Source organism: Cupressus sempervirens, chromosome 4 (genome assembly GCF_028749045.1).
Source record: "Cupressus sempervirens isolate cs-2001-9-10 chromosome 4, ASM2874904v1, whole genome shotgun sequence".
Taxonomy (NCBI): Eukaryota; Viridiplantae; Streptophyta; class Pinopsida; order Cupressales; family Cupressaceae; genus Cupressus; species Cupressus sempervirens.
In genome coordinates, this window is record NC_143121.1 from 348879874 (window position 1) to 348895174 (window position 15301).

At 33.1% G+C, this 15301-nt stretch overlaps 1 protein-coding gene across 1 annotated transcript; it reads left to right on the plus strand.

Moving 5' to 3' along the window:
• The first annotated feature begins 2718 nt into the window (after window positions 1–2718).
• On the plus strand, window positions 2719–4506 carry LOC149561464 (scarecrow-like protein 18). The gene has a single exon (XM_089827822.1). It carries the CDS (start codon window positions 2719–2721, stop codon window positions 4504–4506), a length of 1788 nt encoding a protein of 595 aa, XP_089683948.1.
• The last annotated feature ends 10795 nt before the right edge of the window (window positions 4507–15301 follow it).

The window sequence follows — 15301 nt, forward strand, 5'->3', positions numbered from 1 at the left end:
CTCCTCCACCCCCTATGTGTGTGTGTGTGTGTGTGTGTGTGTGTGTGTGTGTGTGTGTGTGTGTATAACATAATTTATTATTCACTGGGTTAAAGCCTTTTTCATGGATCAATTCTATCGTAGTGCACATTCCAAGCTTCCATAATTTATAATTTTTCTTTCTCTCTCTTCTATGACTCTATAACTAATTTTATGCACTTCACTACTACAATTATATTAGTTAAGAGAATTGTTAAGAGTAATTTTTCCCTTGTCACTTTTTGAGTGTAAGATCTTTATAAACAGTATTAGTGATCAAGCTTATCTCCCTATCTTTATCTTCTACTTTGCAATGACTATGTGTGCAAACACAAAGTATCAATAAAGTTGCGGTAAATGTGTCAAAATATATTATAAGAACCTTTCCATGGTGTATAATTTATAATTATTTAGCACCTATTATAGTGTTTTCAATTTCTATCTATTAATAAAATTTATTTTCAATCTAATTAATAAATAAATACTTGAATTTATGATTCTAAACTCAATTCAACTTGTGGGACCTTAATTTCAATTGTGATTCATTTATTAACCTCGTTTATTTATCTGCTTTTGAATTCATAAGGCATAATTTCCTTTATGTGGCATTTTCTTTGTATCACAATAGTAAAAATAATTTTGTATGCATTATTACAATTTCTATTTCATGCATGACACTTGATCTATATTTTAGACTCAACTAGTTAGTATAAGGAGCCCTATGAGACACAAGGTGAGATAGACTATTCATTTCTAACAGAGGTAGCACTTACTAGTATGTGATCTCAAATTTTAATTAAAGATCTTTTTACAAATTCTAATTGGTTTAATAAATCATAGAAATGCATCATTTACTTTCTTTCCATAAAATGATCATGAGAAGTATATAAGATGGTTTCCCTCATTTTTTCGTCAATCCATCAATCCATCCATAAACTAATCATAATTCACTTCTATTCTATGACTTCAAATCAAGATAAATATAGTTATTCAAGTACTGAAGGCATATCATCCTACCTTGTACTTCATCCTTTTCATCTTAAAATGATCATTGTAGGGAAGCATGGATTTTTTTCCCTGTTTAAGTTACAATGGGATTCATAAAGATGGCAAAAACACTTGTCATTTGTTTTCTAATAATGTTGGATCACTAATGGTATAAGACATGTTTTTTTTTCATTCAAGCCTCTAATATTTATATTATACTTTATATTAAGAATTATAAGTAAATTTTATGGTTATCTCCAATACAGGGGTTTGACAGATCCAAACCCATTTCTCCAAATGCATTTTAGATTTTCTATTTTCATGTGAAATGTGATACAACTTCATAAAAGATTACAAATAAATGTGATTGGGAGAAATAGGTGGCATAAATTTCATCAAAAGCTACTTGGTTGAAGGCACCTCCAAAGGCATATGGAAATTTTGTCAATTCATACCATACAAGTCACCATGCACTTATCATTCTTATCTCAAATTTGAAGCATATTTCTTTCTTGATATCAATTTTCTAAATATGATATTAGAATTGCTAATGACCATTTCTGGGAATAGATAATAAGAAACCCTAAATCCATAATATATGTAACAGATATTTTTATTTCCAACAACATGGATTAACATTTTACATGATACTCTAGTGGTGGATATTTTAGTGAGAAACTACTAGTGTGAATATGATAGTTGATGGTTGGTCCTAGGATGAACTTTTGTGCTCTATAAAGTTTTATTTGGTATGTGATCACCACAAAGTAGTAGTTCTAAGGATTAAAGAAATCATGAAAGAAGGAGATAAATAATCTATTTGCATGCCAATGTCTTCCTTCCCAGCAATATATAGTCTAGCAGTATTAAAAGGACAAGCACAAGATCCTTTGTTGAGGACATCTCTACTTTTGCATTCACCTTTGAATTCATGTACTACCACTTGGTGGCCTCAATATGACGTTTTCCCTCATTTTGAGGAGCATCATTACTTTGAGCTTAAATGAGATAGGTGGTCCTAATATTGTTTTGTTAGCAATTCTATTTCTATGAAGAATTTTTTAATATTTGTACCTCTTTCAAGTGATTATCAATTGCTTGATATTGTGATGTAATTATATTAAATCTTATTTCAAATTTTATCTCCTAGCATTATGATGTTTTGTTTGATATTTTTTTTCCCTCTAATTCTTGTAGTCTTGGGTGGTTGAATGGTACCTTACACCTATATGTGTATTCCTAACAGTTCTAGATGGGATTTGGGTATTATTTTGTCACTCTTCTTTGTATTCTAGATAGTTAGGATGTTTTACATAAATATTTTTAAAATTTTAAAGGATGTAATTAATTGTACTTTAGCATTGAGAATATAGAGATGTACAATAAAAATATAAACCTTTTTATAGCCAATTGCATCTTAAAATAATTTCTAAGAGTTATACGGTAGATGCCGAGTTTGTTTGCATCTCGTTGTATTTGCTATATGCCGAACATGCTTGTACATCGTTGTATTTGACGTCATGACGACAATAAATTCCTGCAGGTTATGTGAAATACCGCCCATATATCGTTATATTTTATGTGATGAGGACATGAACATTGGGGTCTTTGCCGTATAAGGTTATCTGTAATAGAGCCAGAAGGTCCACTTTGTAGAATACTCTTCCCATCCTTGAAACCAATATTGACAGCCGATTTCAATCAAACAAGAAAATGAGTATATCTGACAGTGGAATTCCTCTCTCCATATTGGATTATTCATTCGAAGAGACAGATAGTAGTGAGCTCGAACCACATCCGTCCATGCCCATGGACGATATCTTTGGTCTCTCATACCATGAAAATTTGCGTTCCAACAGAGTACTAGATCTCGGAAGCCAGTCCGCAGCAAATAAACAGAATATGAGTTTATTGAACAATGAAAATCCTCCTCCGTCCATGCCAAGCTCATCGTTGAAGTCGTTCCCCTCAAGTGAGTTAGAAGCTACTGAGCTTGACCAGTACCTGACTATGGAAGACACCTTTGGTCTTTCAGAACATGAAATATTTCCTTTTGGTGATGATCTCATTCGCTCTGATTTGTTTGATATCTTTCCCTTCGACGACGAATTGATAAATAAATATGAAATGGCTGGACAATTCAAAGAAATTTCGGACCAAGGGAATTCCGGGCAACCAAGCACTGATATCATGTCTTCTGAGCCGCTTCCAAATAAAGATAAGTCGTTTGAGCAGACCCCTAATCCGGAAGGAGCTAAGCCAATAAGTGTATGCACTACATCTGATAATGAGGCTTTCCACGGAGAGAAAGATGAAGATGAGGTGGAGTTAGTTCAACTTCTGCTACTGTCTGCGCGAATGATAGGCGAGGGGAAATATGATCACGCTTCTGCAGTGCTGAGCAAATGCCAAAAAATGTCTTGTCAGCGAGGAAATCCAACACAGAGGCTTGGCTATTATGTCTCCGCCGCCCTGCAGGAGAGGATCGAACTCCAGCCTCTCACAATGCTAAACAAGGCAGCTAATCCAGTCCGAGATTTCGCCTTCAATATTGATGCTGAAATTGACAAAAAGGAATTTAATAGTCTACTTGCTTACTATAACAATGTTTTGCCTTTTGTCAACGTGTTCCAGTTCACGTCTGTGCAGGCAATCATAGACGCTGTGGGAAATGCGCAGAGAATTCATGTAATTGATCTGGGGATGCGAAGTGGGTCGCACTGGACAGTATTGATGGAGTATCTAGCACACAGATCTTCATCCTCATCTTTGCCTACTCTAGAGCTTCTGAAGATTACAGCGGTTGGGATGGACGGCGAAGAGCTTTGGAAAACCGGGAAAAGACTTCATGAGCTGGCTAAATCTTTTGCGATCCCATTATCGTACAGCATGGTGGAGATCGGGGGCATAGAGGAAATTAAGGAAGGTTTGTTCTCTGTCAAGTCAGGTGAGGCGTTGGCAATTTATGCTCCAATTGTTCTGAGAAGCCTTTTGTACGACCCCGTGCTTCTGGAAAATCTCATAAAAGTTATAAGGAAAATGAAACCAAGAATATTGGTAAATATAGAACTTGAAGCCACGCATAATTCTCCATATTTTGTGAATAGATTCAGCGAGGTGCTTTTCCATTACATTGCATATTTTGATATGTTGGATGCTACCATGACAGACAGAAATGATATTATGCGGGTGAAGCACGAGGAATTATTCACTGCAAGTCAGATAAGGAATATGATAGTCTACGAGGGGAAGGAGAGGTTTGTTAGGCATGTAACAACTGATGTGTGGAGGTGTTTGTTCAAGAAAGCAGGCTTCAGGGAAAGGAGCTTTAGCTTTAAAGCTATGTATCAGGCTAGATTGTTATTACGAGAATCTGCGTCCGGAGAATATTATACTCTGGAGGCGGATGGAGATGCCATAATTATTAAGTGGAAAGGAACACCTTTCTTCTCAATCTCGGCATGGACTGGTTACAGGACCAACTTTAATGGAGTTTTATGAAACAAGTCTGTATATTGTAATAGTATTATAACTAACTCATCAAAGAGTTAGTCGCACTACTTTTACAGAGAACAATTATGGGCAAAAAGAATTGAGTTTTCTTTGTCAGTAGAAATCGAAGCCAGAATAAGTAACTTGAAATGCGAAAATACACTGCTACTACTGATTTTTTTTTCCCTGATCATAATTGTCTCTGTTTTATTTATCCGACAACAGTGCATTTCTTCTTGTGTTGGTTGAATTACATTATGACAATTTCATATATATATATATATATAGATATAAAGATATAAAGTAAAACAATTAAATTTTCGATGTAATAGTCAGTTTAAAATTATTTTGATTAAATATTAGCCAAGAGTAAATGACAATTAATAGATAAAATTGAGTGGAAAATAAATTAACTTTTTGAGTCTTATCACCAAAAAAGTGTTGACTTAGGCCAGATAAAACAAGGTAACATGGTCATTATCAAGAGAAATCAGAACTAAGAAGACAAATGCATCAAGTTCAGAATGAAGAACATGCTTTGGTAACTAATGTAGCGGTAGAATGATGGGAAGGGTCTGGATCATCTTTCTTTTCTCGACCCGATAGTGTCCATCTATTTACATTATCCTCATTCTCATTTTCTTATCTTCTTGGGAAATTACCAAATGCCAACTAAAGAAATCCTTTCAAGAAAGTGTCATACTAAACCATCATTAGCAGATTGACCAATGCTGGCAACTAGAGGCTAAGTGGGTACTTCCAACACTCCCTAGGCTGAGGATGAATCTAAGAGCCAAGGAGCCATAATAAAATATTGTGGTGAGTGACAATGGGAGGTAGAATGATGTGGATGGAGAGAATGACTGTCATTTTGCCTTTTGCAACCACTTCTATATTGACACCCACCACATGAAATGAAAGGGGTGTCTAAAGTAGATGCATCTCGAGGAACTCTTGCCATGGTCTACAAGGAATTTCCTAGCAAATGAGAAACTTCACAAGAAACCTTATAGGCTTGCACTTTAATTTGAAGCATAATATTAGTTTTGTATCAAAAAAATTTTAGTCGATAAAACTTAAGTAATTTTTGATAAATTAGAAAAAAAATAATAATAATAAAATTTAAAGCTAGATAAAGTGGATAATATTAATAGCTTAATAAAATTAAAGCCTATGAATTGGAAAGGTGGTCTATGATTTGATCTTTAAGAAACAATTAAAAGAGGTTAACCTTGTGTATATGAGCAATCACTTAGTTTGGAATAAGGGTAATCTTCTTTGTGCATCCTTGAAAATTTGTAGTAGAGGAACATTTAATGTAAAGAGAGTAGTATTTGCATCTTGTATACCAAAAAAAGGTGTTGATACTTTTGGAAAATGTAGAGGGAAATCAGTCTAAGGAAATATAGTGGATCAGATAAGGTTTCTTGTGAGAACATAGTTTATTTTGATGCACTAGAATCAAGCTAATGGTGTTTCTAATAATGCAAGATGATAAGGTAAGACAATTCTTGACACTCTCTCATTACCATGCCCAATTCCCAAACAACCATTGCTATAGATTGTGAAAAAATACACTTTAAAAAACTCCTATTTTTGATGTTACTCGAGACATTAATACAATAAACTCTCACACCTTTATAAATAATTGGTTGTTAGATTATTAGTGAAGAAATTTAGGGTTACAATATTTATTTTCTATAATGATCCATAAAGAGTTATTCCTATGTTTTCAAACAAGTAACAAAGTGAAAGATAGTGGTGAAGAAATTATTTGTTCTATTTGTTCTATATTCTTGAGGGCAATTAGCTAGTTATCTATAAGCAATGATGATGATTTTTTTTTTGTTGAACCCTAGAAAGGTCATAAGATAGGAAAATTGGAGTTCAAATCTATGAAAATGTTGGGAACATTTTTAGAATGGATGAATCTCTATGTTTTTTGTCTTGTGGAAATGCGAGGTTATTATGACCTCCTTAAGGTAATAATCCTATAATTCATTTTTGAATTTTTAGATCTAAGTATGACCATTATTCATAGTATGTTCTTGAAAATGTTCGCATTATTATCATTTTTCTATATGCAAATGATATTTGTTTATTAAGAGTTGTAAATCAATGGTTTAAGATTGTGCATCTTAGTTAGAAACATAGTTTAATATGAAAGACTTGTGTGTAGCAATTTTTTTTTCTGGACAAACATTAAGATTGATAGAAATTGTAGAAAGACTTTAACAAGTCAAACTATGTCTTTTAATTATGTGTTAGGAAAATATTTAGTAGAATAGTTTCTAGACTGCTAATTATTATATTGTATTAGAGACACAATTTTCTACGAAAAGATTATCCAAAATATAATATTAACATAGAGGCATCACCATGATACCTTAACAAAAGTAATTGTTTGGATCATTTGTGTTATTTCATATACAAGGTAAAACATTTAACAAACAACCAAACCCCTTAATCTATAACCAAAATTTAAATGAACATACCTCAGTATATATTCAATGTCTTTATTAGTAGTACAAACTGAGGGTCTGGTGATCGAGCTCACACAATGCAAAATTGGTGGTAGCTCAAACCATATTGAGTCAGATAAAATTGAAGCCTGCATCAAATATAGTGAGGTGGCATGGGTCTATTTATGGGAAGGAGGGATTTTACGATTCATGGAGTGCATCAAAGGGTATGACAAGCATGTGTCCCTACAATTTGTAAATTCCTGACCCAACAAAAAGATGACCATTAATGGGGTTACATTTGAAATAAAAAAAGAGCTCATTGCTAACGTTGGTGACTTGTCACTAGAAGGCAAGGGCTAGTGCAAGAAGCCTAACATTTTAGATTGAATGAGCCTGCAAAATTTTTTTCCCCCTAAGGAGGAACCTATGCATATGCTAGATGGCTTCTCCCATGAGGACCTATGTAAGTATGGGACATTGTATGCTAAACCATCATGCACTACATTATGCTTGACAACTAGTTCCAAGCATTGTATTATTACCACTTTCCCATTTTAACTTACTTTAGAAACTAGGACTTAATCTCCTTCACATAGCTTATTCTGCATTCTATGGAGGATAGTGTTTTTAATGTCTAAAAAAAGATTGAAGAAGGGAATCCCTTTTACATCCTATACTAGGCCTTCATGTTCAAATTATACAAGTTTTATAGCTTGCCCTCAACCCACCTCTTGTGGTTAATCCTCTTGCCACTTTGACTCTTTAAGGCTCCACTGACTCAAGCCTTGGGTTGGCCTCGAAGAGACCTTTCAAAAATTAACTTCTTCTAGAAAAGATATTATATTTATTGACTCAAATATTGACACTTGGAGGAGCAATAAAGTTGCTAGGAGATCCAACAAAAGGCTCAAAATGGTCAAATCTAGACCCCCACCGAAAAAGAAGTTAGCTTGGAGTCCACAGATATTGAAACGAAACCTCCTAGGAAGAGAAAGATTAAAGTGATCCATCATTTCTCCAGGAGGAAAGTTATTTCCACTTCATCCCATGTCTCTAATACCATAGAAGGAACTCATCCCCCGACAAGAACCTAGTTGAAGATATCACCTCCCCAATGAAGGACACTGCTAAGGTTGGGGGATGATTGGGAGTTGCCACCATGAAGAGGACAACAAAAAAATAGAATGGATAGGGTGGAGAATTCCATGCATTTGGTGGCCACCACTTTGTACTTTCTACAAGTGAACAAGGAGGAGAAGGAAGTAGGAAAAGAAAATGAAATCACCCACTCCCTCTATAGCTTTCTGGTAGATGACTAGTTCAAGACCTTATTGGGCAAGCATGTCAAGGAGGAGAAGAACAAAGCGGCTGAGGAGGACTAGGATGATAAATAAGGAAGCTAGCCTCCATGCTCTTTTTTCTTTTATTTTTTGTTATGCTATGGTTTATGGTGAACTTCATGTCATGTGAGGTAATTTTCATTAAGCTGGATAACTATTGGTTACGTAGCAGTAGTAGTAATTTATGCTGCCACTACATTTTTTGGTTTAGACTTTATAGTAATATGGTTGTTTATGTTAATGTGGATAGTAAGAAGATCCTAGATCATATTTTGGTCAATAAGATGTTTTTGATGTTTAGAAATGGCATACATTGAATTGTAGGGGTATGACTACCAGCTGCTCTCCAACCTACTGTACTTTGGGGTCAACCCCTCTTCTAGCTGATTTTTAATATATCAGAAACATATCTTTATTAGTCATTAAATGAAAGAAATTGGACATTACACCAAACATGTTTGAGTTAAATGTATACTTTATAGATAATATCACTAAAACTAATCTTCTAAACGAGCATAGTTGAAGTGAGGACTATGTGAATTTCGATGAGAGCAATAATAAATAAAAAAATAAATGCCCAAAACGAAAGGTAGAGAAAATATGCCAATATGTCCCTTTTGCTGACTTTGTTGTTGTATTTAGAAACCCAAACTGTCAAAACAACATGGATTATTTTATTTGTCCGCATATTCTTCTTAGAATATAGAATTGGCAGATCAAATCTAAACAAATGTGTAAATGGTGTTTGGCAATTTGAAATATTTACATCGTCAAACATACTCATTGGACACACTATATACATTTCGTTTTATGTTCGTGGGACTATTTATTAATCCGATAGGCTCATTCCTATGAGATTTGTCACTAGATTGTTAGACGGTGGAGAATGCCTGAAAACTAGAAAACAGGTTGGTAAAGGTCATAGTATCAATAATTTCCTTGTCAAAAAGAGCGAAGGTGGTGTATGGAAAAGTGAAACTGGTTTAATTAGGTTGCTAGTAAACTGTTTGTTTAATGAATAATCATCAACTTCAGAATATTATCCTTGAACAAATTCAAAAAAAATTGAAGAAGATTTCTGAAATGATGAAAATATGGGTCGCAGACATTTAGAAGAGCTCTCTTTCATTTCTGACTTTCAGTCTATCTAGAGAATGTTGTAGTGGCGATCTTATGTGTAATGCTAAAGAACATCTTGCCTATGTGGGTTTCTTTTTCATTAAAAGTTTAGGGAAAACATCAGAGCATTAAAGAAACTATTTTTGCAATGCCAAAACTTTATAATGAGACAATGAGATGTTGGGTTTGTCATTTTTGTCCATTTTAAAATGTTAATTTTAGTTTTACATATTCTACTTTTATAATTATTATTTTCTTGTACATATTTACCAATCTTTAAATTATAACAATATCTTTTATTTTCAATTTTTTATCTTTTTGATCTTCGATATTTAGATGGTTAAACTATCTATACATTAAATAATTTCTGTTAAGTTACTTAAACTTCTAAATGCCATGCATCATTTCAAATATATTTTAATGGAACTTTGTTTCACATCAAAATAGGTAGTAACTTTTATTTTCTTTCATTTTATAAAATATTATGATATATATATTTATGCTTAAATATTAAATTTAAGACCTTCACATCTTCATATTAATTCACTTTCTAAATGTTTATTTACTTAGTATTTATACTTTCCAAACCCTTATGACCTATGCAAATGTATCACTTACAAAGTGTCTTATGATAAGAGATCCAAATTCAAATTTCATTGGCTATAGATGAAAAGGAGGACCTACAAATTTGGAAAGAGCCTAAGACATAATGGTAAATTGCCTCTAATGAGAGAGATCTTGGATTTTGAGTCTATAAAAATTTAAGTAGCAGACATGAAGAATAGTGATATTTATTTTAGAATACATGCATTTTCTTTGACTTTGTTGTCCATTCAATTTTTACTCAAAATAATACTATACTACTATTTTGAAAATGCAAAAAATTATATTTATTTTATGTATTGTTTCTTTAAACAAATTACACAAGACAGAGCTAAAAAATACTATATAAAATATAGTAGATAGATTACTACAGTAGTAGCTAGCAATATGAAAAATGATTTCAAGAGAGTGAGTGGGGTATGAGATAGTGAGTAAGATGAGAAATATAATGATACAAGAGGGGTAGAGAGATGAACAGATTGATAGTAGTAGAAATAGATATGAAGATAAAGGGAGAGATAATGTATAGATAGATAGCTCATAATTGAATATCAAGCTAGAGGATAGATATGAAGAGATAGAAAAGGAATGCACTTGAAGGGAGAGAAATAAGAAGAGAAAAGGAGGGAGATAAAAAGACAGAATGATCAAGATATATGAGGTGATAGATGAGATAGTGGATAGATAGATAGAGTACATACATAGAATAAATAAAAGAGAAATAGAGAAAATAGGATAGAGATACATATGAGCCAATAATAAAGAGGGGTGAGATAAAATATAGATAGGGAGGGAGAATAGAGTGTTTATGTTTAGGAATAAGAGAGATATAAAGATGGGGGTAGGGAAGTAGATAGGGAAACTTTTTGAATATTTCTATTGAAGAACATCATCAAAAGCATACAAGACTATCATCTTAACCTTGCACCCTTCAAAGGAGAAAGTGCAAGAAATTATGTAACATGAATAATAGCATTAGGTACATAGAATACATTTAAAAATTATAATATTTAGATATTAAATTATTTTTTGGGGTAAGAAAGTATGATATGATGTTGGGAAACATGATATCAACTAATATTTCAGATTGCATAGAATACACATGTAATTTTTTTCACATGAAAAGTTTGTTTAGTATTATCTAAAAATGAGACTATCAATATGACATGACTATTATGATCGATGATTTTGAATATCTCTTAAATAATCCTACATCTTGAAGAGGAAATAAATAATCAAGCTCTTGGAGGACCTAAGGGTGGAAATATTTGATTGCAAATAAAACTCTATGTCTATTTCTATATAGTGATAATTGAGCTACAAATTGTTTTGGTCCTAGTGTAATCTTAGTTAAATCTTTACATAATGTTAATAAATGAAATACCATTCTCAATCTATTCATGTTATGGGTCTTGATTGGGTTTCATTAAATTCTATGATAGATTAAATTAAAAAATTATGTAAAGCAATACATTTTATTTTCCCTTTTTTAATGTTGCTATTCAAGGGAATGTGAATAAAAAATAAATGTCTCCAAATGCTACATCTATTACTTGAGATTTTTTGTAGTAATTTCTTACACGCCCTTATGATGTATAAGTTAGATGGATATGTATGACAAAAAAATTAGACAAATAAAAGCATAAAATTTGATAGGCATAGGGCAAAAAAAAAAACTTAACTTTAAAGTGAAAAGCCAACCTCATTTTGTCTTATCAATAACAAAAAAGATTCTAAAACACAACTAGAGAAAATCTATTAGAGTAAACAAGGCCTTAACAAGTCCTGTAGAAAAATTTTCAAATCTAATCTCCTTACAATATATCTAGCTTATTATAAAAAGGACAACCTAACATCAAATATTATGAATGCTTAAAACAATTGGTAATGGCCTCTAGTTTCCAAAACTAACTCAAGTGCCAAAGAGGTATTTGGTGTCATACAAACCTTGCTAATCATATGATACTTTCTACATATAAAATTATAATAAAATAATCTATAACTTAATAGTAACAAACATCTTGTGATATACAACACTTACTTCATATAACTTGTTAAAAATGAACTCAACCATAAATAAAAAATATTGAATAATAACTCTACATGACTCCTCAAATATATTAGTAATTGTAGTAGTGGCAATAAAATTTTCTCATTGCTACGATATAATATAATATGAAATTTTATGTTTGCATTTCTACAAAGTTCATTTGACCTAGGAAAATAATATACTATGGTTTGAGATATTCAATGATTAATGCATGCACATGTATTTGTTAGGTATTGGAAAATTTTATCTACACATTTGGACCTTGGATAGCTAATCCCCCCTCTCCCCCCCAAGTTATTTTAAAGTATTCCAAGAATGGGTATCTGATTGTTTGGTGCTTCTAAAGGAAAAAGTTTGAAGGTACTTGAAGCTAAAGATCAAGATGTACAGAAAGGAGGTACCCAAGTTAAATAAGGAAAACTTTCTTGCATGAAAAAGTTTGGTGAAGTTACATCTAGGAGGAATTGGAGATTATGCACATTCAACTATCACCATTGAATATGTTTTTAAATTAAAAGCAATCAAAACTAGGGGCTTGGCCCATTATAGATAAACTGGTCAATCACTAGTGGAAGTTGGTCAACTACTAGTGGAAAACCATCAAAACTAAACTAACTCCTATTTCTACTTGAATCAAAAAAAATAATTTTGAAACCATAATTAAGAAAATATTAGCAAGCTTAAAAAAATTGTTTGTTATCAAACTTAAGAAACTATAGTAAAATATTAACAAAGGCATAACATCCTTGCAACCAACTAAGTCTGGTAACTAGCAAATTAACAACATAAAAGAAAAAGGAGAGAACCTTAAGATTTCTTGGCCTCCTTCCTCCCTAGGAGAATATTTGTCCAATCTTCTATGAGGAAGTCAAACAACATCATAAAGTCCTCCTTAGATAGGTCCCCTATAGTGTCCCTAATCATGATCAGTGTGGTGGTAGCCACATGTGTCCCTTTTATCATGAACTTTACTAGTAGGTGCATTCTCTCCTCCAGTGTATGGATTCTCTCCCACACCTCATTACCAGGCTTTTGCACTCACCCAGATGAACATCAATACTAGCCTTTGTAGTATCCTACAAAATTTGGGGGTTAGTAGTTGTTGGTGTAAATAAGTATTTACTATTTATATTTTACTTAAGTTTACTTAGGTTTATGCATATTTTTATTATTTATTTATTAGTCACCTAGGGGTATGAAAAATCTGGTGATTTGTGATGTTGAAAACACAGGAGTTTACACCTCTTTTATACACATGGTGTCTACTACATCTCCACTTGAGATACACCTTGTCATTCTTATCCACTCATCTAGAATGATGGATAAGACATGTGCTTAGTTGTCATGCTTATCTTATCTCTTGGCTCTTTCTAGAGACATTCTAGGTGCCTCTTGAGAGGCCTTTATATATAGGCACTCCTAGTGTGTTTGTATATACACTACATAGCAATGTATGAGGACATACTCTGATATATTGATCATACTCATTTTTGGTCAACTATTGTACTTGAGTTCAAGTTCTACAATCTTGGGTGAATCTTGCCCTAAGGAAAAATCTTACATGGTATCAGAGCTCACGAAGATTCTCTACACATAGCCATTCAAGACCATAGTTGCTTTAGTACCTTGACCTGAATCTAGAGAGTCTACAAAAATTGAGAGTGTCTAGAGCCATATTGAAACTCACCATTACATCTGAAACATCGATTTGGTTAAAATCAGCTATAAAGTTACCTACCTTAGGCCGAAGTCGATCGTGAGGCAAGTTTCTTTTTGCAAATTGGCACCTAGAGACCTTGATTTGCAACTTGGGTATGATCTTTTAGATCTACAATTTAATTTAATTCAGATCTTAGTATTTTCATATTTTCCTGCAAATTTTCAAAAAAAAATTCTATTAGTTGCCCTTGCAAAGATTTTTTTTTTTAAAGAACCAAGAAGTGACACTCCAACCTATAGAGAATATTCAAATGAAATATTCTTAATTTATTAATTGGTAGGCTATTAAAAAAATTCTAGACTAGACTGCACATCCACTCACAATAAGTCCAACAAACCAGCATTACAACAGCATTAACGAATATTTTGACCGGCCTCAACTTACCACAATCTAATCATCAGCGGCAACTCATTTGTTTGAAAATCATAGATGTAGGTATTTAAACATCATGAACTCCCTTCCCCACATGAATGTGGGAAAATTAGCCCACTTTCTGACATTTTGACAAGGTTTTTGACCCATGTGAACTATTGATGATGCCCTACTTTCTAGCCTGCCTAGTCTTGGCACCCCCAATTGAACAACAACATGTGAACCCCTTACCTAAAAACCATGCATCAAAAAACTAGATAGCCACACCCAAGTGGCCATAGAGACAAGAGTTCAACTAGCCAGACCTCACAGAAGGCTCCACATGGCAACCCACCACCTCATCAACACCTGCGCAACACATATCATCTATTGCACATGTCACCAAGTGTCTCAAATTACCATGTTAGCTGACACATCAACTATCATTATGGAAAAAGCATACCTTATGACATCATCCACCATGTGACCATATAGCTGAGTCAACATCCATACTACCACGTCACCAAGGCAGTTATTTTTTTGTTGACATGAGGACTTACAATTTTAGATTTGACAGTCATCTGATCATCATTTCAAGGCAATTTATAACTACTACAATGACCATTTGACCATCAAATTTAAGCATGCAACTTTCCTTCCAGACCGCTCTTCAAATTTAGTTTTGATTTGGCAGCTTGACTTTGAGAGGCCATAACTTGGTCATCCAAACTCCAAATTAGGTGTGATTTTTTTGAAATTTTTGGTAGAATTTCTTGAACTCTTCATTGGTGCTATTCTTCTCTAGATTTGGTGCATGGATTTGTCAAAAAATGCATCTTTTGGTAATTGTACCTATCTAATCCTACATTTTGTAACATGAAATACTCTATACGAGCTCATCTAGACTTCTTTTCAGGTTCTTTTTTTCTTGAATGTGCATTATTTTTCATCTACTTCCTAGATCTGCATTCAGATAATAGGGTTGAGTGGATAGAAATATCACTTTGAGCATTAGGGCCTTTTTTGCATTGTATTGATTTTTAGTATTGTTGTATATCTAAGCTATAGTGCTTAGTTCCAGATTTAGGCCTCAAAATGTAGTTGTAACTAGCAAAATCAAAAGTCTATGTTGTACATTTTGACAAGTAGCCTAGTG

Bases quoted from the DNA above. Each gene is read 5' to 3' on its own strand.
- LOC149561464 (XM_089827822.1), top strand. From the start codon at position 2,719: ATGAGTATATCTGACAGTGGAATTCCTCTCTCCATATTGGATTATTCA.